This window comes from Eleutherodactylus coqui, chromosome 13 (assembly GCF_035609145.1).
Source record: "Eleutherodactylus coqui strain aEleCoq1 chromosome 13, aEleCoq1.hap1, whole genome shotgun sequence".
Classification (NCBI taxonomy): Eukaryota; Metazoa; Chordata; class Amphibia; order Anura; family Eleutherodactylidae; genus Eleutherodactylus; species Eleutherodactylus coqui.
The window spans coordinates 97159603-97184026 of record NC_089849.1 but is presented as its reverse complement, the minus strand read 5'-3'; the positions used below and the strand labels follow the sequence as shown (position 1 = coordinate 97184026).

Below are 24424 nucleotides of genomic sequence, written 5' to 3'. Positions count from 1 at the left end.
AAAGTGGAAAGAAAAAGATAACAGTGCTACCGAACAAGAAGTTCCCATATACAGAAAGAGAAGCAGTGAAGGATTTACAAAGGACAATTGCATTTCATGGAAATGGGGCATTTGGTGGCAGCTGATCGTTCGGGCTGGACATCATCATAGGTGGCTAGCTCCAGAAAGGTTATCAGGCTGCTCTCCCACTGATATCAATGGGACTGCTGCCTCCTATTACACTTACAGCTCCTCATTGCTGCACCCATAAAGCCCCTTTAACATGGTGTCTGACAGCCGTCCCAGCGATGATCATCCCTGTGCTTTTAGACAGGAGGATCATTGCTCAGTGAATGGAGGTGGGGCGGGCTGAAGATCGTTCCGGCCCGCTCGCCCCCATTCACAAATGAACGACTGACTGTTTAAAGGGAACCTAATGAAAGAGGTAACTGGCAGCATAAACTAATGAAGTGGAAAAGACTTTATTTCCCCATCACCATGATAGCGACGTTTCGGCTGTAATGAAGAAGGCCATTATGGCGAAACGTCGCTGTCATGGTGATGGGGAAATAAAGTCTTTTCCACTTCATCCATTTATGCTGCCAGTTACCTCCTTCATTGGATGACTTGCAAATTGGAGTTGACCTATTTTGAGCTCCTTTTCTGGCTTTTGCATGATCTAGCCTGAGCCAGAGTGGGATGATTTTGGTGCTGCTGGTTGGATTCTGTATATTTTGGACTGTTTAAAGGGAACCTGTCACGCACCCACAGCACCATAAACTAAGTTAGAGGACGTAACAGGAAGACAGGTGATGTATTTTGTACACTCTCTCCCTCCAACAGTATTCCCCTTGGAAGTCGGCACGTGGCACGAAAATCTGACTTCTCAAGGTAAACGGTCTCAACACCGTACATTAACATCCTAAACTCCTGGTGTTCAATGTCAGATATCTTCCATGAATAAATCCTGTTGGGTCCATACAGACCAACAACCCCCCCCCCCCCAGCACTTTTGCCAATTGGCCAGTATGTTCACCAATGACAGAATATAACTACATGCCACGTGTTTGTGAAGGGTGCATACAGCATGCTTAGGAGTAGAGTTTGTGCCATACCCGACAGCTATCAGCTGTTGGCGAATGCCGCGACTGGAGTTAGTGTCGATCGCTGTAGTTAACTATTTAGATGCCACAGTCAAAAATGACCAAATGCCTAAACAGCCAGCCAGACAGGGGCATCTCTGGCACATTTCTTTGCCGGTTTCACATATATGATTTCCATTAAAGATTGCCACTATATTGATTATCTTTCTGACCACTCACTAGATCAACAAATGACCCAACTTATCACCTTCCTGAAAAAAATCAAATACATAAGGCTTTCTCCCATCATAGGGATTTTCTTCCTTGTCCTTTCTTAAAGGGAACCTGTCATCTGAAACATGCAGTCCATTCTGCAGGCATCATGTTATAGAGCAGGAGGAGCTGAGCAGATCGATATATAGTTTTATGGGGAAAGAATCAGTATTACATGAATTATAATAATTTATAGCTCTACTCATTCTGAGCTGAACAGTCCAATGGGCGGAGCTATTAGTGATTGACAGCTGTGTATGACTGCACATACAGTGTTAGCTGCCAATCACTGAATGAGGAATTCCTGTCTGTTCACAGGTTTCTACAAGAAGTTGTAAAAAATGTCCCCATTGACCCACTTTCTTCTTCTTGATTCCAAGGGGCGGCAGGCACCATAGCATGTACCATTGTAGGATATGGATCCTTTTTTTTTTATATGCCCGCTCTCTGCATGGTTTCTAATAAAGTTGTCATTCATATCAATTTATTTTTGAAAAATGTTTGGCAATTTTTTCTTAGAAATACTACAGATTGTCAGTGATTGGCCATTCCCTTCTATATATTCGTGTAGTTATATTAGAGAAATCATTCTCATTCAGTAGAGCATGGGCTCAATTATGGGTCATGTGGACATATTTAGGAATGCGGCTTTCCTTATTTGATACCTTCCAAACATTCCTGTAGGGGTTTCTCCATTGGCTTCTCGCAGTTGCTGTCTTGTGCCGGTTCATGCTGACATATGTGACCAGGTGTAGCATTTGGGGACCTAAATGTAGTAGTAAGCAAAGCAAGGGAGAAAATACCTGAGGTTGCCAGGACTTCACATATGGTAATTGTGGGCCCTCATTGCGGTCTACTTTACTAACGTCCGTCTTGGCCCTATTCATGCCCGACAGATGTATTGTATCGATTCCGCCGCATTGACCCTCCATAGCATGCTATGAAGAATGTACATGCTATGTTTTCATGTACACGAGCGGAAACCAACCACGGATGAAAAATCGCAGCATGCTCCATTTTACTGCGGTTCCCACACGAACGGCTTCCATCGAATTCAATGGAAGCCGTCCGATCTGCAGTGTCAACGCAGATTCTGCTAGAAGAACAGGAGATTAAAAAAAAAACCTGTACCATGCTTGTGCGCCGGCGCTTCCGCAGACATCGGCGGTACAGAAGAAAGAAGCCATGAACAGGTAAGCAGGGTTGCCGGCTCCTGCATGCGAAATCTGACCTGCCCGTGGATGAGGCCTAAATCTCCAGCATGCACTCTTCAACTAAGGACTGACGCATGTGCACAAGAGCCACTTGGTTCTGCTCGCAACAGGGCTAAAGAACCTGCGTATGTGCCTAATCTGCGGTTGTACGAGATTTGGACAAGTCTATAGATGACATAGAAGACGTCATACATGTCACACAGGGAGAATGCCCCGGGCTGAGGCACACTGCGGGCAGCAGAGACAGACTGGGCTGGCCTACCGTACCATTAGGGCTTACTCTACATACAGCGTGGGAATGATTACAGGAGCATTAGGTCTGTAACGGCACAAACTAACCATTTATTGTTCCCGAGTTGCCATTAGTTTCACCAGCTCCACACTGGTGACACGGCATGAACCGTACTTCGATTTGTGGTGGTATACGGCTCACACTGACCTCCCACTATCCATCACCCCAATCTGTTCATACCTTTGGATACATGTGGGATAATGAATTAAGATACATGTATCTGCCCGCTGGGTGAACTGAACTGGGTTTATTCCTGCGGTCAAAATCAGTAAATCCCCCACAATGACGCCTTGTTGCCTACTATATAGATCACACATGTGTTTGGATTACAGTAGTATAGATTACCTTGCTCTGGTCAATATCTCATCTTATGGATCAGGACTTGGATATATGAAACCAGAATGTTCATTTCTAATATTACATGTATATTATTTTGCTACTGGGCTGATATCTTCTATTCCATGCGCTCATATTTATGCTAAATTTTAACATCATTTCATATGATACGTTTCCAAGATTAAGGCCGGTTTCACATCTACATCAGAAGCTCCGGCTTGCGATTGGGCTCAACATACCAGAGGAAAAAGTGCTGCATGCAGAGCTCTTTCGTCAGTCCAGACCCAAGTAGCTGGGCAGAAAGCAGACGGACCCCATTATAGTTAATGGGGTCCCGTCCAGCGCCGTTCGGTTCCGTCCAGAGACTGAGCCGGTCACTTGTGTAAATTCCCCCCCCTTTCCTGCTCCCCAAATGGAGCAGGAAATCGGAATCCCCAAGCAGATATGAACCCTCTTAGCTTCATTTGATATACATATGATTACATGCATGACAGCGAAGCATGGAGAATACTCACCTATAAAGTCACTGAGAGTCGGACACGACTAAATAGATGGATCTATAATAATTGTGTCACCTTGTAACACCATTATACATTTATCAGCAGACTCCATTACGGGGTACAGTTTACCGTTATCATGGAACGCACTTTATACGTTTGTTCATAGATTTTTAATTAGAAAACAAAGTTTTGTATATTTTCAGTAATACTATAATAGTATCTTCGTGAAATTAGAAGTTTAGTATGACTTAGACACTTTAAAAAATATAGATATTCTTTGCTTGTATTAAGCGCAGTCAGACACATCCCTATTTTTCTATTGACGGAGCTGTAAGGGCTCCTGCACACTTGCGCTTTTCTTGCGTGTTTTTTTCACGCGGTATCGCTGCTTTTTTCCATGCGATTGTCCATGGGACTTTATAATGTTAAAAACGCATGGCACAAAAATTGCAAAGCACAAACTTGTGATGCGTTTTTAACATTAGAAAGTCCCATTGACATTCGCGTGGAAAAAAGCAGCGATACCGCGTGAAAAAACGTGAAAGAAAAATGCAAGTGTGCCGGAGCCCTGAGGGCTTTTATTCTGCAGGATGAGCTGTACTTTTTAATGGTACAAATTTGTAGCTCATGCAGCTTTTTGAGTGTTTTTTTACTTTGTTTATGTAAATATATCAATTTTAGCTGTTTTTATAATTTTTTTTAACACACCCTTCACTATGCGGGGCAAAGAAAATGCTAACTTTACTTTGAACTTTACAAACTATGTAACTACAGCCTTGCAGCTTGCAGCTTCCCCCCCCCCTCCGCCCCCTTTTCTCTTTATATAGTTGGGGGAGAAATACGGAAGGTTTCAACGTTTTTACTTTGTTTTTTAACATTCTTATTATATGACTTTTTATTTGTGGCCCAACTGAGACTTCAGCTTCATCCGCTCTGATGGTTTATAGCATACACAGCAATGCATCAGTATCGCTGTGTAGTCTACAAGCCTATCAAGTTCTGCCTCTGGCAGGGTGTAATAGTCCATCGTAGATGGCTGATGGAGAACATTGTTAGACCTCTAGGTGCCATAGAAGCCATCTGCACCCCACGATCACGGTGCCAATGGATGACAGGCAGAGTGGCCTCTATCACCGTCTTAGATGCCATGGTTGCATTGACCATCACATCTAAAGCATTTAACAGCTGGAAATGGAGATAAGCTATTACAGCTGGACCCCAGCTGTCATCAGAGAACGGAGCTCCCCAACACGGGGCTCTGATGCCAGGCTTCCGATGGCACTTGATAGGAAAACCCGCAGTTAAGTGTCCACCTTTAAAAGGTGTATGGACAGTTACTAACGGTTTTTACTGCTTAGGTTGCTATTAAACAAGCGCTTGTGGCAGCCGATAACACTCATCATTTACCAGTTCATGTATCCTCCGCCTGGCAATTATAGGTAAAGTGGGAGCATTAGTGGCGACGGCTAGCACTGGTGTAATAGCAGCTTTAGGCATATGAAGCCATTCTATATACTGTTAAAGAAAAGACATCTAGTTCCATATTGAGATGTTATCCTGCTGTTACACCATGCATTATTATATTAGGTAAGAAATAGAGAGAAGCGAACGTACTCGGTAAGGCCGATTTCGCAATCGAGCACCGCGATTTTCTAGTACTTCACTACTCTGGTGAAAAGATTCGGGGGTCGCCGGGGGGCGGGGCGTGGCGTGGCGGGTGGTAGCAGCAAAGAACAGGGGGGAGCCATCTCTCTCTCCCTCTCCCCCCCACTCCCTGCTGCAACCCCCCACTCACCCACGGCGCCCCCCGAATCTTTTCGCCCGAGTACGGAAGTACTCGAAAATCGCGGCGCTCGGGCGAAAAAGGGGCGTGGCCGAGTAGGTTCGCTCATCTCTAGTCATATTGTTGTGTCATAGTAATGTTGAAATATTTTTACAAATAACGAAATTATAGGCTGTAAAAACCCATTTACACTCAAAATTTGTTCAAAAGATAGGATGATTGTTAGTTTGAACGATCATTTTGCATAAGCTGCCAGCTTATTAGCCTCATTTGCATGTAAATGGGCCTCCATTTGCTGTATGCAGATAACAGCAGGTGGCCTGTTTTCTGCATACAGCCCCTTTATTCTCCTGCGGGACTGCAGCTGAATACAATGTTATCAGCACTCCGTGGAGGAATCGCAGCGTGCGGTCCATGCTATCAGCTCTCAGGCCGAACAATGGATTTTAAACTCAACTAAAAATCATCGTTCGGATGAAAAGCAAACAATGGTAGCATTTACACGCAACGACTATTGCTCAAAAGACTTTGTTTGAGCCAATTTTGAGCAATAATCGTTGCGTGTAAATGGGGCTTAACTCAGGAGAAGTAATGTATTTACAGAGCAAGACGTATGAGAAATGCAGCAGTATCATGGGTTTCTTACTGTTGATTCTGTTAATCCCCCTACAGAGACAGTCAGGCCCATCAGAACGTAGTATCTGTAGGTCGTTAAGGCCAGGAGCTGTGTAATTCGGGGAAAGGCTTGTGAAGGAGCATTCCAGTTCAGTGAATCCACCTGTGATCTGGTCGGAAGGGGAAAAAAAAAGGAGTCAATTTGAAACTGACCCTTAAAGCTGGAGTCACGGCCACATGTGAAGAGTGCTGGTGACATTCTAGAACTATAAGCTACTGGTGATTCGTATATAGAAGTCACTGACTTGTCCCACTCTTAAAATTCTCTTGAGACCTTATCTGGGGGAAAGTTGGGTAGTAAGTGGCAGAATTACATGGGTTGTCACCCAGTTTTCCTACACTCCTATGTGGCACAAGCTTTTGCCTAGTTATATAGTAAATGTGTGACTTTCCATATGGAAAGAGATACCTTTCAAATATCCTCTCTAGCTCTGTGTGATGTGGAATGTTAGGGATGGGGGGGTCATCCTGGTGCAGGAGCTTGAGGAAAATGGAACCTGCGTGAGCTCGGAAGCGATCAATCTTCTCAGCCGCCTGCTGCGATATGGAACACATCATTCTCCGACAGCTGCAAGGGGAGCAAAGAAATCAACTATGAGCAAAACAGTCTGCTACCTTTCATGAAGATCAGCACCCTCCTCCGAAATACTCTGTGCTGCTAGCTGCACCTTATTCCACCAATCCTTAAAACTCAGTCAGTAAGAAAAAGCTATAAAATTCTCTTGAGGTGGTAGAGGTGCCCAGTCCGCTTGCACTACATATTCCCCTCAGGGTCGGTGTTGGCACCGTGGGACTGAAAGAGGCACTATGCTGCATGTCTGGTGGAGCGGTGATCGGGTAAAGCCCTTTTGGGACAAAGTGTTCTTGATATACAACATGATGTGTCGGGAGACAATTCAAAATACCCCGCAAATAGCACTACTTTCTAATTAACCGGGATCGATTGGGTCTCCGAAAAGGGGATTGCTTAGATTCTGCCTGGCTGCTGCGTGGGCGGTGATTCACGGCATTGGCACACCAAACATGTGCCATCCATGAGTGAATTGCAGCAGGAAATAGCACAACTGTGCCGCATGGAGGAACATTGTGCTGAATGCAATACAGCATCGGTTAAACTTATAACACTGTGGCAGCCATGGGTGGAATTTGTTTTCTATTGCGTTTGAGATCCCGTTTGCATAAACTCTGATTTCTTGGACAGCGGGAAGCCTGCGGTGACATTACGCTTAGATCCAAAACGTTTGGCAGACCAACAATGGAGTGATTCTACTCGCCCCCCCCCCCCCCCCGTCTTGTGTCTTACCCTCCCCCCTCGTACTCCCGTTATACCTCTATGCCCAATCCTTAGGCAGATGTTTATTCCTCCCTTCCTTATTTTCCATACTAATTGTACTTGTCTACATGTGAGCTAGGCCTCCCCCTATGGGTCAACCAGGGAACTTTGAATTCTTGCATCAGACATTTTGGATTGTATTCTATCAAGGAGTAGCGACCATCACATTTTCTTTTTTCTCTCTTTGTAGTGATCACCTTGCAACGACATGATACAATCACTTGATGCCTACATGCTCTTAAGGTAAACCATGCGATAAGGCAGGCCTACGTTTAATTTGACACAATGGTGTGTAAGGTTTTTGAATGTTACTCAAGTTTAGTCATTGAAGAAGAAGGCCTTTCTCTGTGCTTCTATAACCTACACGTCTTCTCCGATAAGATCCGATGCGCTCTTCACTAGTAAGAGTGTGATGTCCAGTAGACCAGCCATGGCCGCTTCTCTCACCCTGGGAAGAAAGTTAGACAAGGATGATTACAATTTACACATGGAAGACTCAATCATCAGTGGGGAACTTTATAAAACAAACGAGGAGTGAAAAACAAGTGATGATCGCTCCATTTAAAGGCATCCTCATCCACCTACTAATGGTGGAGCCGCTTGCTGCATACCTATTATTTTCAGAAGCTCTTCATTCCTAAGTAATATACAGACAATGTAACAAACGTCTCCTGAGACTTAGGCCTCATGTCCACGGGGAAAATCAGGCCCGCTACGGATTCTCCATGGAGAATCCATAGCGGGTCCCTCCTGCCCCGCGGACATGAGGCATAAAAATAAGAATAAACTCCCCTCTCGCCCGCCCCGGATCTTCCCTTCGCCGCGGCGGCATCTTCTCTGCGTCGCGGCCGAATCTTCTTTCTTCAGCTCGGCGGATGCGCAGGATGACGTCGGTTGCGTGCCGCGCGCATGCGCCGGCCCGAAGAAAAGAGATCCGGCCGCGACAGAGAAAAGATGGAGCCGCGGCGAAGGGAAGATCCGGAGCAGGTGAGTAAATTCTGATTTTGGTCTCCCGCGGATCCGGACGGCTTCCATAGGCTTCAATAGAAGCCCGCGGGAGCCGTCCCCGCGGGAGACCCGCACGAAAATGGAGCATGGTCCAGATTTTTTCATGCTCCATTTTTTTTTAAATCACTTTTATTGACCATCCGCGGGTATTTATCTACCCGCGGGTGGTCAATGCATCCCTATGGGGCACGGATCCGCGTGCAGGAGAAGAGTTAAAATCCGCAGCGGATTTTAATTCTTCTTTTGCCCGTAGACATGAGCCCTTAGGCAGTGAAATTACTCCCTCCATTCCAGGAAGATGCCAGTAAGCATCCTATGAAGCCCCATCCTGCTCAGCAGCTATCAGGGCCATGGAGAGGCAGGCATCCCTGGAGGAGTTTCCGTTTAGGAGAGAAGGCCAACCCAATAGGGGGAAGGAGATAGCAGACTCAGAGGAACTCGACTCTGTAAGAGTGGAGACTTGGATCTTCAGGAAGCCCCACTAAACCACAGGTAAGCATGTGGGACCCTGCAGCCGGAGGTGGAGGGGTATACCACGTTTGGACAGGAACACTATCTTTTCTCCTTAGGGAAAGCACCTAAAAGGTGAGTGAGAAGACATATAAGGCCATTCATACTCCTCTGAGTAATATGCAAATAAGGGAGATGGAACAATACCTCTGCAGCGCCACCTATTGGAAGGCAGCATTCCTGCCAGTCAATGATAGACTCTTTATACAAGCCAAGCCAAAACTTGTATAAAGAGTCTAAAGGTGCATTTACATCACAAAGATGATCGCTCAAAAGATAAACTACTACTTGGTACCTAGTAATGCTTATTAGTACCAATTAGTAGCGTGTGACCTGCCAGGAGCTGCATTTAGGGAACAGACAACCAGCTGTTCCCTGATTACATTCCCTTTGTTCGGGGCTGAAAGCTGAGACCATGTAAACAGCTGTTATCAGAGGTCCTCAGGCAGAGCACAGCGTGCGGTCCTGCTTATCAGCTGTTCTGCCAAACTATGGTTTTCATGCAGAACGGAAATTCATCCTTAGGCAGAAAAGTGAAAGATGGGCACATTTACACCCAATAATTATTGCTCAAAAGCTGGCTTTTGAGTAAATTTTGAGCAATAATCGTTGTGTCTAAATGGGCCTTAACATTGACTTGCAGGAATGCTGCTTTCTTCAGATGGTGGCTCGGGTAGAACAATCAGGCTGGACGGCAGGAAACCTGAAGTGAGTTAGGTCTCAGGTTTCCTGTCCAGCGGTGGCAAGTCCTCTCCAGGGGTGCAGTCATAGGGTGAATATCTGATCAAGGGTACTTTAACATGTAGTGATAATATAGTTTGCCTGAGCAATGATGTCACAGTCTGCTCATTCACTCGGACAGTCAGTTTGAGCACAAATATTATATTTATACATACATATAATAATCTTTAGGGGGATACAAAAAGACAAACGTACAAAACAACGATAGAAACAGTAGGGGTGCGGGTCCTGCTCCAACGAGCTTACATACTACGAGTAATGGGGTGATACAGAAGGTAAAGGGGCTGGAGATGTGCACGGTATGGCGAGGTGGAGAGTGAGGGATGCTATACACATAGACAATGGTCAGACATTTAGCCGTGTGACGGCAGAATCAGTATGACTGCAGGAGCGGTTTATGATGGCTAGCAGGGATTGCAGTCAGTAGGTCAGGGAGCATGTTATCAGGCGGAGTACAGAGGGGTTTGTTTAGGGAATGCGGTATGCCTCCCTGAAGAGGTGCATATGCATATATATATATATATATAAAAAAATTGTTGTTTTACAGGATCATTCAGTTCGCTGTAGCGGTGGCTCCATCCCTCATGGCACAGGTGTGTCACAGTCATGCAGCTGTGGTGCTGCACATCAGGCACCTACCCCAGAGCTCAGATGATCGCGTTCCTCATGATGAATCCATAACAACGTGACCGGGGCTTACATCGCTATGTGGGCTGCAGCGTGATGATATACCGCACTCCTCACATCGCTACGTGGGCTGCAGCGTAATGATATACTGCACTCCTTACATCGCTACGTGGGCTGCCGCGTGATGATATACCGCACTCCTTACATCGCTACGTGGGCTGCAGCGTGAGGACATACCGCACTCCTCACATCACTACGTGAGCTGCAGCGTGATGATATACCGCACTCCTCACATCACTATGTGGGCTGCAGCGTGAAGATATACCGCACTCCTTATATCGCTACGTGGGCTGCAGCGTGATGATATACCGCACTCCTTACATCACTATGTGGGCTGCAGCGTGATGATATACCGCACTCCTTACATCGCTATGTGGGCTGCAGCGTTATGATATACCGCACTCCTTATATTGCTATGTGGGCTGCGGGTTGATATACCACACTCCTTACATCGCTACGTGGGCTGCAGCGCGATGATATACCACACTCCTTACATTGCTATGTGGGCTGCAGCGTGATGATATAACGCAATCCTTACATCAATACATGGGCTGCAGTGTGATGAAATACTGCACTCCTTACATCGCTACATGGTCTGCGGGTTGATTTACCACACTCCCTACATCGCTACGTGGGCTGCAGTGTGATGATATACCGCACTCCTCACATCGCTACGTGGACTGAAGTGTGATGATATACCGCACTCCTCACATCGCTACGTGGACTGAAGTGTGATGATATACCGCACTCCTTACATCACTACGTCGGCTGCAGCGTAATGATATGCCGCACTTGTTACTCAGGTCTACAACCCCAATAGTAAATGTACCCAGCTTTTGTGAACATGTGAGGATTCTGGGGAAGCTGGGCGACTATCCCTCTGGCAGCTGTACCCAAAGTCATATTCCGTATCACCCAACTTTCATGTAAGGAAGAGAGGTTTTTAAGTTTTTTTGTTTGTTTTGGTACAATGATGCCACCTAGTGGACAATTTCCATCTTGCAGCAGCTGCTGAAACAGGTGAAATATTTGTTTTTTTATGATGAAGCGTGTGGCTTGAAAGGGGAAAGCTGGATGGGGAAATAATAAAAGTACATGTAGATCTGGGCGACATTAAAACACCTTTTTGACTAGAATTTCCATGTTGTTTTATGGCAGTAAAACATATCGCTGTCAGTGGATTACAGCCGGTAGGGCACAACAGCAAGTAACAAAAGTCCATCAGAACATGGAGTAACTGCTAACTAATGTGGATGGCAGGGAAATATTAGGAGAAATGTCCAAAACCACAAGTTATGAATACAGTGGTGTTCTGAGGAGGTGCAACAGCACCCCTTGTGGACAGCAAGTAAAAATGCAGAAGGAAAGGTATATGCCGACTTTTTACTGAACTTGGGAAGTTGTAGTGGCTACCAGATGCTCCTTGCTTCGAGTTTCCCCTATGAGAGTAACTAATGATTAGTAACTGCAACCAATGAAACCTGGAAAATACCTCTGAAATTCCGTAAAGGGTTGTGCCAGGATTAAAGTTACCCCCTATCCACATGATAAGTGATAACCTTCAGATTGACGGGGGGGGGGGTCCGACTGTTGGGACCCCACCGATCCAGAAGCCGCTTGCATGTATTAAGTGGCAGCTGAGCACAACCGCTCTACTCATTTGAATGGGACTGCCAGTGATAGCCGGACGCTTGAACTCCTATATATAGTGATCCCATTTAAATAAATGGCACAGCGGTGCACATACTTACCTGCCGCTACATACATGAAGGGCCTTCAGGACCCCCAGCTCTCAGGAGTCCTAACATTCGCACCCCCACCGATCTGAAACTAATTCCTTTTCCTGTATATAGAGGATAACTTTAAATTCTGGCACAATGGTTAAAAGCAGTTTCCCACACCTTAAAACACGGGTGAAAAAACCATTTCAGGTCTGAGTACCACGTTGTCATTAAACCACTCATTAACCCCTTAAGGTCCGAGCATGGTAAATATACGGCGCTTGGACCTGGGCTTTAATCACAGCCGATAGCAAAAAATATGGTGCAGGATTAAGGCCGCCTGCACACAAACGGTTGGATCCCGCAGCAGAATACAACCCTGTGCCCGGCCGGTGGCCCTGTGAACCTGTCTGGAATCTCCTTAATCTGTACTGCGGATGGTCGGGTCTGCGCGGCCAGCGCATATGCGCAGTACAGATTTTGCAGCACCGTCGCTAGGTGATGACACGGATCCTGCAAATTTTCCGCAATGATGATTGCGGAAGAGCCGCGGGTCGGATGGCTACCATTAACTTTAATGGAAGCCGCCCGCACGGAATCTGCCTAAAAATAGAGCATGCTGCGATCTTCCGTCCGCAAGTGGAAAATCGCAATTGATTTCCACAAGTGTGCAGCATAAACCGCTTTTCCATTGCATGCTATGGGCTGTATATGCCGCGGAATCTGGAGGCAGACGCCCGCTCCGGATTCCGCTATGCAAATCCGCTCATGTGCAGGCGGCCTAAAGCCTCTGCAATGAAGCAGGAGCAGGTTGGTCTTCGGCTGTTTAACAGCTTCTGCCTTGTCCTTCCCAGGCTACTCGGCACTCAACAGAGTGCTATGCACTAAAGAATAAAAAGTGGAACGGTTACTTCCACTGTATGACCCGCCGATCACATGACCGCCGAGTGACCTTGAAAGTGGGTGGAGCTTGTTGGAAGGGGCGTGACCACTGGTATAATTCATACCAGAAATGTACGTCAGGTCGGACCTGGCGTACAACTCTGTCTAGGTAGAAGGAGCTGTGGAGGGATGCCCCCAATATATGAAGACCTTGAACACCCCTTCATGTAGTCAGTTTCCCGCGTCCCCAGGGAAATTGGGACGACTCTCGGCTAAGCGACTGCTGACGTCACTGGTAAGCTCGTTAACGCTCGTGCAGAGAGTTTAGACTGATAGACGTCACCGCTGGATCGTGGCCTTCATCGAGTGTTCACACGCAGTGAGAAGCCCGTGATAGTTGGCTGACAAAGTCAGTGATAACGAAAAGTGAACGAATAGCAAACGCCTTTTTTGCGATTACACTGAACGATCATCGATTAATTTGGTTTGTTTGAATGAATTTTGATTGATAATGGTCCCGTGTAAAAGGCCCATAAGCCCCCATGCAGGAAATGCTGGGCCTAGTACATTTCCTCCAATGTTTCAAGCAGACCTGATGGACGAACATGACAAAGAGGATCCCTCTTCTCTAATGCATTGGGTCATGCCTCGCCCCTCAGACCCCGCACTGCACAATACACAACTTTTGCCTGGAATGTACTTTTTAGGGTCTCAATGACCAGATGGGATCTGACCTGTTATTCCTGGTCTGGAATCCCTGCCTTGGCATCACGTGGCTCCCGACTGACGGACATCCCTGATGAGTGATGGAGTGTTTCTAGCCCATATTGGCACTGCTACCCCTTGGCTTTAGTAATCTTCCCAGGTCTCAAACCCCAAGGACCTCACCTAACATTTCACCCATTCCCATATTCCCAATCAGCCTATACCGGACAGCAGTGCAGCGGGTATAAATTGGTGGGCATAGGACCCCTTACCAGGCGCCAACATCCCCTCGGCTGTCTGTGGTGTAGTCATTCATGCAGTTTAGTAGAGTGTTGTAAATGAGGGTCACATTGTCCCGGCACAGAACTTCTGCTGGCGAGCCTGCTGCATCGACTCCTATGCTCTGACAAACCCTGCACAGTACAAGGATACAAGGTCACAAAAAGTTAAGGCGCCATTTAAAAAATTCTTTTACTGTAACGTTATCTGCAAAATGTAAACAAGAGTGATCTCATTCACTGACAGCAAGCAAAGGATATTGAAAATGCTGAGAAATTAAAGTACACAGTCAATTAGAAAGTTTTACAATGATTGGGCTTTATATACATAAACACAAAAAAAAACACATTTTATCTGGATTATCTGGATTGGCCATCTCCAGACAACTGGCTGATGGACCCGGCGGGCCACCACAGTGGGGTACTTGTTATGGCCAGCAGCAATCATATATCACTACCTACACAGGACGCAGCACGTACCCGCAGGGCAGGAAGAACCATGAGGCTTAGGAGAAAGGAGGTCTACATACTTGGACATGGCCTTTAGGGCGTCACTCCTGGATTCAGCAAAACTGACGTCCTTCCGGGAGATAATAGTGACCTTCCTCAGACCTTCCAGGACCTTAAAGACGAGAGAGATAAACAGGATTCTCTGATTTATCACAGGGTTGCTATAGTACAGCGAGCTGCAGTATGCCCCTAATATGAGAAGAACCTGCAGAAATACTAGCACGGATTGTGTTCGCACCACGTTTCGCCCTCCGAAAGCTTCTCTCTGGATCACCAAAACTGGCTTCCAGATTAAACCCTGGACAGAAACAAACTCCAATTAGTCAAACGGAAAACAATAAGGTCTCCGTTTAACCAGGTTATTGTTCCTTTCCTACTTTGGCGCCAGACTGAATAGCGTACGATCAGCAATTTTACAATTTCCAAGCCAAACGTTCCTGCTGACAATAACAGAATCTACTTTATCAGTGGACTATTTAAGCATTTATTTATCTCTCTACTCATCTTGTTGTAGTATTACCCGGTTTCCCTGGAAATAAGACCTACCCTGAAAATACGCCCTATCCTAATTTTGGGGAGGCCTAAAATATAAGCCCTACACCGAAAATAAACCCTAGCTGCATTACATAAAAAAACCTTACCTAGCAGGCTTGGTCCGGCTCCTCCTGCTGCTGTCCGGAGCTCCACCGTGTGTCCTGCAGTCCTCATTCACCCACAAAAGATCACTTCCGGGTTACAGGAATCAGAAACCCCATCTCCGGGAAGTGATGGCTCTGATTGGCTGAGCAGTGCTCGAGAACAAATGCGATGGCCGTGATTGGTTCACTGAGTGCTGCATTGATTGTGATTGACTGAGCATCAGTCGTAGAGCCAGCCATCCCGTTGTGGAGGCAGAATTCATAAATTGGCCAATCAATGCTGCGGCTCAGCATGTCGGAGTTCTGGAGAACAGTGGGAGGAACCTGGACCGAGCCGGCTAGGCAAGTATAATAAGACATCCCCGGAAATAAAACATAATGCCTCTTTTGGAGCAAAAATTAATGTAAGACCGAGTCTAATTTTCGGGGAAACACAGTATGTGTTTGTGTGTATATACACTTATGCCTCTTCGGCTCTATTTCATTAAGCTTGAGAGGTTCGAAAGCTCGCCATAACATCATGTATTTTGTCAGTCTTTGGGCTAATGCCCACGGACGGATTTGCACCACGGTTCCCGCGGCGTAATAACGCAGCTATTAGCTTCCATTGGACCTAATGGCTCAGCCCTCACATGTGGAATTCCGCCGCAGATTTACGTTGGGGGGGAAAAAATACGGCATGTTCTATTTTGCCGTGTTTTTCCGTGGCGGGAGGTCTCCATTAATATAGTATTACTGGAGATCATTTCTCCGCGATCACCAGCAGAAGCTTGTTTATTCCCACGGCGTAAAACCGCTGGTGTATCCCGCTCCGTCCGTGGGCATGAGGTCCTAATCAGTCGACATATTAAAAGAATACCACAACAGGATGAGAAATTAACACTTTAAGTGTGAGTCAATCACATCCGTGTCTGTGCCTTGTCATAAGTATCTGTGTATATATAGTTAATCACATCCATGTCTGTGCCTTGTCATAAGTATCTGTGTGTATATATAGTTAATCACATCCATGTCTGTGCCTTGTCATAAGTATCTGTGTATAAATATATATTCTTGCCTCTTCTGATCTATTTCATTATGCCTGAAGAAGGACCCTGAGAGGTTGGAAAGCTCGCTATAACATCAGGTATTTTTGTTAGCCATTAATAGGTATCATATCTACAAGATTACAAGGTTTTTCTTGCCGGGAACAATCACAGAATATACTAAGACGTATAGTTAATAAAAACTATTTCCATATGCTACATTCATTAGTATACAGTAGATATCAGGCCATGACTTGGGCACCGCCAGCATAACGCTCGCTATAATGACTGGGGGAGGGGGGTTATAACTGGTGAAGCACTGTACTAGGAAACCTTATGGGATCAGGAATTCATTTGCATTTCCCTTGCAGAGTCACAGTTTCAGAGTCACAACTGGGAGATGTCAGGGTTCAGGAATGTTCAGTCATAGTGATACTGCAGAATACTGGATGTTTCATGTGGCATCAGGCGCACTAGCAGGCCAGGGGCACAATATATACACCATAGTACCTGTTCTAGCTTGCCACGCAGCATGAACCTTGGAAGAGCTCCCAGGGCAAGAGAGAAGCCGCAGCGAGTCATCTCCTCTGCACTCTGTAGCTGCGCCATGTAGAAGCTTAGAATCTCTTCTGCACCATGAGAAAGAAAAGCAGAATTATACAAACTTGTATCATATAAAGGACAAAGCACTGCGGCCCATAAGCCAGAAGATGTACATAGGGGGCAGTATTACAGTAGTTATATTCTTGTACATAGGGGGCAGTATTATAGTAGTTATATTCTTGTACATAGGGGGCAGTATTATAGTAGTTATATTCTTGTACATAGGGGGCAGTATTATAGTAGTTATATTCTTGTACATAGGGGGCAGTATTATAGTGGTTATATTCTTGTACATAGGGGGCAGTATTATAGTAGTTATATTCTTGTACATAGGAGGCAGTATTATAGTAGTTATATTCTTGTACATAGGGGGCAGTATTATAGTGGTTATATTCTTCTACATAGGAGCAGTATTATAGTAGTTATATTCTTGTACATAGGGGGCGGTATTATAGTGGTTACATTCTTGCACATAGGGGGCAATATTATAGTAGCTATATTCTTGTACATAGGAGGCAGTATTATAGTAGTTATATTATTGTACATAGGGGGCAATATTATAGCAGTTATATTCTAGTACATAGGGGGCAGTATTATAGTAGTTTTATTCTTGTACATAGGAGGCAGTATTATAGTAGTTATATTCTTGTACATAGGGGGCAGTATTATAGTAGTTTTATTCTTGTACATAGGAGGCAGTATTATAGTAGTTATAATCTTGTACATAGGAGGCAGTATTACAGTAGCTATATTCTTGTACATAGGAGGCAGTATTATAGTAGTTATATGCTGGTAAATAGGGGGCAGTATTATAGTAGTTATATTCTTGCACATAGGGGGCAATATTATAGTAGCTATATTCTTGTACATAGGAAGCAGTATTATAGTAGTTATATTATTGTACATAGGGGGCAATATTATAGCAGTTATATTCTAGTACATAGGGGGCAGTATTATAGTAGTTATATTCTTGTACATAGGAGGCAGTATTATAGTAGTTATATTCTTGTACACAGGGGGCAATATTATAGTACTTATATTCTTGTACAGAGTAGGCAGTATTATAGTAGTTATATTCTTGTACATATGGAGCAGTTTTATAGTAGTTATATTCTTGTACATAGGGGGCAGTATTATAGTAGTTATATTCTTGTACATAGGAGCAGTATTCTAGTAGTTATACTCTTGTACATAGGAGGCAGTATTATAGTAGTTATATTCTTGTACATAGGGGGCAGTATTATAGTAGTTATATTCTTGTACATAGGGAGCAGTATTATAGTAGTTCTATTCTTGTATGTAGGGAGCAGTATTATAGTAGTTCTATTCTTGTACATAGGGAGCAGTATTATAGTAGTTCTATTCTTGTACATAGGGGGCAGTATTATAGTAGTTATATTCTTGTACATAGGGAGCAGTATTATAGTAGTTCTATTCTTGAATGTAGGGAGCAGTATTATAGTAGTTATATTCTTGTACATAGGGAGCAGTATTATAGTAGTTCTATTCTTGTATGTAGGGAGCAGTATTATAGTAGTTCTATTCTTGTACATAGGGAGCAGTATTATAGTAGTTCTATTCTTGTACATAGGGGGCAGTATTATAGTAGTTATATTCTTGTACACAGGAGCAGTATTATAGTAGGTATATTCTTGTACATAGGGGGCAGTAATATAGTACTTATATTCTTGTACATATGGACAGTATTATAGTAGTTATATTCTTGTACATAGGGGGCAGTATTATAGTAGTTATTTTCTTGTACATAGGAGCAGTATTATAGTAGTTATATTCTTGTACATAGGGGGCAGTATTATAGTAGTTATATTCTTGTACATAGGGGGAAGTATTATAGTAGCTATATTCTTGTACATAGGAGCAGTATTATAGTAGTTATATTCTTGTACATAGGGGGCAGTATTATAGTGGTTATATTCTTGTACATAGGAGGCAGTATTATAGTAGTTATACTCTTGTACATAGGAGGCAGTATTATAGTAGTTATACTCTTGTACATAGAGGGCAGTATTATAGTAGTTATATTCTTGTACATAGGGACAGTATTATGGTACTTATATTCTTGTCCATAGGGAGTAGTATAATAGTAGTTATATTCTTGTACATGGGGAGCAGTATAACAGTAGTTATATTCTTGTACATAGGAGGCAGTATTATAGTAGTTATATTCTTGTACATAGGAGGCAGTATTATAGTAGTTATATTCTTGTACCTAGGGGGCAGTATTGTAGTAGTTATATTCTTGTACAGAGGGGGCAGTATAATAGTAGTTATATTCTTGTACATAGGAGGCAGTATAATAGTAGTTATATTCTTGTACATAGGGGGCAGTATTATAGTAGTTATATTCTTGTACATAGGGGACAGTATTATAGTAGTTATATTCTTGTACATAGGGGGCAGTATTATAGTAGTTATATTCTTGTACATGGGGAGCAATTTTATAGTAGTTATATTCTTGTACATAGGCGGCAGTATTATAGTAGTTATATTCTTGTACATAGGGAGCAGTATTATAGCAGTTATATTCTTGTACATAGCGGGTAGTATTATAGTAGTTATATTCTTGTACATAGGGGGCAGTATTATAGTAGTTATATTCTTGTACATAGGAGCAGTATTGTAGTAGTTATATTCTTGTACAGAGGGGGCAGTATAATAGTAGTTATATTCTTGTACATAGGAGGCAGTATTATAGTAGTTATATTCTTGTACATAGGAGGCAGTATTATAGTAGTTATATTCTTGTACATAGGAGGCAGTATAATAGTAGTTATAGTCTTGAACATAGAGGACAATATTATAATGGTCATATTTTTGGACACGGTGAAGTCGTGAAAATACAATGCAGTAGGTAGTGATAAAGGTTTACATTAGGGTTTTCGTTATAATTGACATATAGGCCCACATGGTGATGAAGGAATCTTGTTTTACAGTCTTATCCAGACACCTCACATCAGAGGCTTGTAAAGAGGTTGGAATGACGGCACAGTGATACTGTTCTTTATATGCACACCTAAAAATTACTGCAGGGTTTGGTTCAGTGGCTTCTTCTTTCATCCCCTGGAGCCTCTTTTCTTGTTCCGGTTACACATGTTTTATATATAAAGAGGAGTCTTTCCATACAGCTATGATGCTGATTCTGGTCAGAAAACAGGTGTGACTGCAGGGATGAATCTGACTATTAGCGTTAATTGCCTTAGTGTTGTTTATTGCTGTATTTGATGAGGTCCACTTAAGAGGAGGCTGAGGGTGATTCACTTACCTTGTGTAACTGGATCAACCTCCTTGTCTGGTCCCTTGTAAAACTCATTACACAAGGCAGATAGAGCAGATACCGCAGCTTCCTGCAGGTAGAGAATCGGAAACCATCACCGGCACAGAAGGGATCAAAGAGCATCAAACTGCATCACTATGAGCCTATGTATCCCTGCAAAAAGTCCCTTTCAAACTATACTTCATTGACATTAAAAAATAACCAAAACATAATAGATATATATAAAAAACACAGTGTATGGGTAATAGGGTATGATAAATGCCATACAATATGTATAGATATAATACAATAGGCAATCACTAGCCACACAATAGCTTATACCCAAGGTTAGGTGACTTATGGCTCGCCAGTATATCCATTAGTGTCAGCAGGTTCTTAAACAATGCAATCATTGTTCGGCAATGAATATCCCTACAGTGATTCCTAGACTACTCTACCTCACTGTGGGGCGATCGCTCTGAACAGTGGCTGACTATAGTTGCCAACCTATAGAGCCCAGTACACATACCACACTTAGAAATGCATCATACCTGCCAACAAATTTCTTCCAGGTGATTGAATTAGTAAGTGTACAACTCTATAGGTTGGCAGCTATGGTCAGCCACCGTTGAATGGGCGGTGCCCTTTTCAGGGCGATCGTCCTACAGTGTGGTAGGGCAGTCTAGTAGATAGATAACATTTCAACTAAATAGATCCTGAGCACATACTCATCATGGTGTAATCAATGGATCACATCAATGGGTAACAAATATAAGGAGTATTCTACAGATGTGACATCATTAATATTGAAAACATCTAATGACACGGTTTCCCAAATGGGATTGGAGAGGACATTAATTGCATCAGCACCTTTTAATTACCGTATATACTCAAATATAAGCCAACTCTTTCAGCATATTTTTTATGCTGAAAAAGCCACTCTCTGCTTATACTCGAGTGAGGTAGGGGGAAAAAAAAAAAACACAAAAAAACCTGCAATAATCACCTCCCAGCCGACGTCTGTATCCCCGATGCAATGGTCTCCCCATCGGTGCGGCAAGCAGCTTGAGAATTCTCCTTGCTGTCATCTTCCTGCTCGGCTTTGAATTCCCCCGCCGTCAGCAATGTGTAAGTATGCGCTGTTATTGGATCGAGCGCCAGGCAATCACAGCACCTGAAGATTTGGACTCTGCTGCCTATTTTCTCTTTCTATTTTTTAGGCAATCACAGCCGGCGCTCCATCATTCACAGCCATTCAGTGAATGGCATGACTGAATGGCTGTGATTGGTTTATTGAGCGCTGGCTGTAACTGGCTGGCGCTCGATCCAATCACAGCGCTTATCTATACAGCACTGATGGTGGGGCAATTCAAAGCCGAGCAGGGAGATGACAGCGGGGAGAATTCTCAAGCAGCTTGCCGCACCGCCGGGGAGACCATCGTGCCGGGGACAGACGCCGGCTAGGAGGTGAGTATTGCTTTTTCTTTACCTAGTATATATTCGAGTATAGCTCGGCTTATACTCAAGTCAATAAGTTTTACCGTTTTTTTTTTTGTAAAACTTATTGACTCGGCTTATACTTGGGTCGGCTAATACTCGAGTATATACAGTATGTGATGACATGATTGATCCCCAATGGCAAGAGTACATTATAATCTACAATACCAACATCATTTTTTATTCTAATCCAGCTAATGACATCAGGGGACAGTAATGGTAGAAGGGTGCATTATACAAAGGTTTAAAGGAGGTCGGTCATGATAATATGCTCTATGAAGCACTGCTGACAGTAGGCAGGCGCTATATGCAGACAGGCAAGACCCTACCTTATTCTGACGGAAGTGCAGGTAGACAGTAGATGTTGGCATTGACAGATGAGAGATGTTGTATGTAAATGAGCTGCAATCTGTCCAATGGGGGGGGGGACTTGCAGCTCATGCTGGTTTTGGCTGTCGGCCACTTGATTGTCCAAAACCCCTCCCCTTCCCTTAAGACTGATGTCTACAGCTCCAATCATAAGGCAAAGGGGTGGAGCTATAAAGAGCTGAGTGGCACACAGCATGGCCCAGTGTGAGCTGCAAGACTGCTCATTGAACAGATTGCAGCTCATTTACATACAGCATCTGTAAACATGGATGCTTTTTAAAGAAGAGAGAACAACAAAATAAACTTATAACACAACCAATACAGTTCAGGTGTCTTGGATATTTGTTTACAAAGTCTGTCGTCCCTTTCCTGTCTCTTCCACTTTAACTCTCTAAGGACCAAGGAGAAATATTTGGCACTTGGACCTGGACTTTAATTCCGTCCGACAGCAGAATTATGGTGTGGGATTAAAGCCTGTGCACCTGCAAATTAAGCAGGAGCAGTTTGGGTCTTTGGCTGTCAGAAAGCTGGGGACCCAGAGGAGAAGGGAGAAGCTTTTTTTTTTTTTTAACAGCTTCTGCATGCTCCTTTCCAGGATATATAGCGCTATTTACTAAAGAGTGAAAGTGGAAGTGTTACTTCCACTATGCGTCCAGGCGATAATGTGACCATTGGGAGCCCCCTGTTACGGCAGAGCAGCAGGGTCCTAGACCCTGATCAGCTCTCTTAGTGACTATTGTCACTAGAGGGGGATGTTTTGCCCTGTAACTTGGGCTCCTATGGATGCACCAGCTACAGCGGAAAAGTGTGAAATAAAAAAAAAATACAATGTGAATCTCCCCCAGAGGTCTTATATGACGTTATGGGGGTCATAGATGGTAAACTAAGAAAAAAAGAATTAGAAAAATAAGTAATAAAAATTTATACAGAAAAAAAGAAAATGACCCAAAGCCGACGCCAACCAAAACCATCACCCTATGCACCCTGTAATTCAAAGCTACACTAATTATATATCAAAACGTCCAAAATCAAATGAGAAGACCCATTCCCATACTTTATTTTAGTGTAAATATAGTCATTTTAAAAGCAAACCACTATAAATAAAAAAAAACAAACTTCAGCCTTTCACCCTTAATAAAATTAACAAATCGGGGGAAAAAAAATCTGTGAAAAAAGAGATTAAAAAATAGGCCTATATGGGAAAAAAACAGCAAAAATTAATTTTGTTAACTGAAGAAAAAGGGGCCATAAAAACCACTAAATGGGCAAAATCCCTAAAAAGTGTCCGGTCCTTTAGGACCAAAACCCCCAAATCCTTAAGGGGTTACAAAGACAGACAAGATATGTTATCACACAAAAGGACCCAAAAATGCACATTTGCTACAATTGCAGAAGGAGACCAATGAAGATAAACAATGTATAGTTTCTGCTGGACACAAGTCACAGAAGTACCAGGTCTTAGGTGAAAACAGAGATCTCCGTCGATGGGTAATAATAAACTATGCTTTTACAGACACCCATCGCCGGTGTCCTCTACCCCAAACTCAGGTACCGTTATTATTGTGGCGCTTCCCCATTTTGAACAAGTTTGCCTGCACTTTCAGTCCACACAGTGCCAGCCTATCTGGGGACTTTCTTTAAGGCTGTACTATGTAATACTAAGATCCCCATTAGTCAGATATCATTGATGACATCGCTGATTGCAAATTATAAAGTAGCTAATATACAGAAGTGACATCAATGCTCCTCTATTCTAGCAGATGACATCAATGCTCCTCTATTCTAGCGGATGACATCAATGCTCCTCTATTCTAGCGGATGACATCAATGCTCCTCTATTCTAGCGGATGACATCACTGCACATTCACTCTAGAGGCATAATATTGTAACACTGCTACCTATACAGGATGACATCTCGGGTGCACAAACATTGAGACACACAACGTATATACTGGACAGGTACCTTTATCTTTTGTCGGGCAGAAGAGGAAAAGAGGTGAAGGCTTTTCAGGCAATCATTGATCAGATGCTGCCAGTCAGCTGAAAGACACAGAGCGAGGCCTGTCAACCATAGAAGGCAGAGCAGGCGCTGCTACAAAAGGCCAGCTGGTATGCCGGAAGATGGAATATAGAGACAAAGCAAGGAGAGATCGCAACTCACAAACCGCAGCTCTGCCCGGGTCCGGGATTTTCGAGAGGGCAAGTTTTTCTATTAAACAGCAAACTGGAAAAATAGAAAAAAACATATTATAGATCATCATCACCTCCAGTGTGAGAACTTCCAATTTGTGGTTGTTCTCCATAAGAAAATCCAAATAAACTAGAAGAAAAACCCTGAGAGGTTGGAAAGCTCGCTGTAACATCATGTGTTTTTGTTACCCATTAAAAGCCATCCTATCTACAGGATGACTTGGTTTCTCTTGCTGGGAACAATCACATTTTGCTCTGCTGGCTAACACCGGACCAAACCTTTTCTGTATAACTACCCATGTCACCACTATTATAAGTA

The 24424-nt window shown here is 43.7% G+C and overlaps 1 protein-coding gene across 2 annotated transcripts in view; it reads right to left on the bottom strand.

The window, feature by feature from the left end:
- The window catches only part of TBCD (tubulin folding cofactor D), a 172793-nt gene that overhangs the window by 14536 nt on the left and 133833 nt on the right, over positions 1-24424 (bottom strand). For both annotated transcript variants that reach the window (XM_066586653.1, XM_066586652.1), the window contains exons 25-33: positions 24077-24139; positions 23879-23955; positions 20059-20140; positions 16683-16801; positions 14530-14621; positions 13994-14134; positions 7832-7915; positions 6544-6702; positions 6106-6244 (exon numbers count right to left, since the gene is read on the bottom strand). In XM_066586653.1, coding sequence (XP_066442750.1) covers positions 6106-6244; positions 6544-6702; positions 7832-7915; positions 13994-14134; positions 14530-14621; positions 16683-16801; positions 20059-20140; positions 23879-23955; positions 24077-24139 — 956 coding nt within the window. The remainder of the gene's footprint in view (positions 1-6105; positions 6245-6543; positions 6703-7831; positions 7916-13993; positions 14135-14529; positions 14622-16682; positions 16802-20058; positions 20141-23878; positions 23956-24076; positions 24140-24424) is intronic.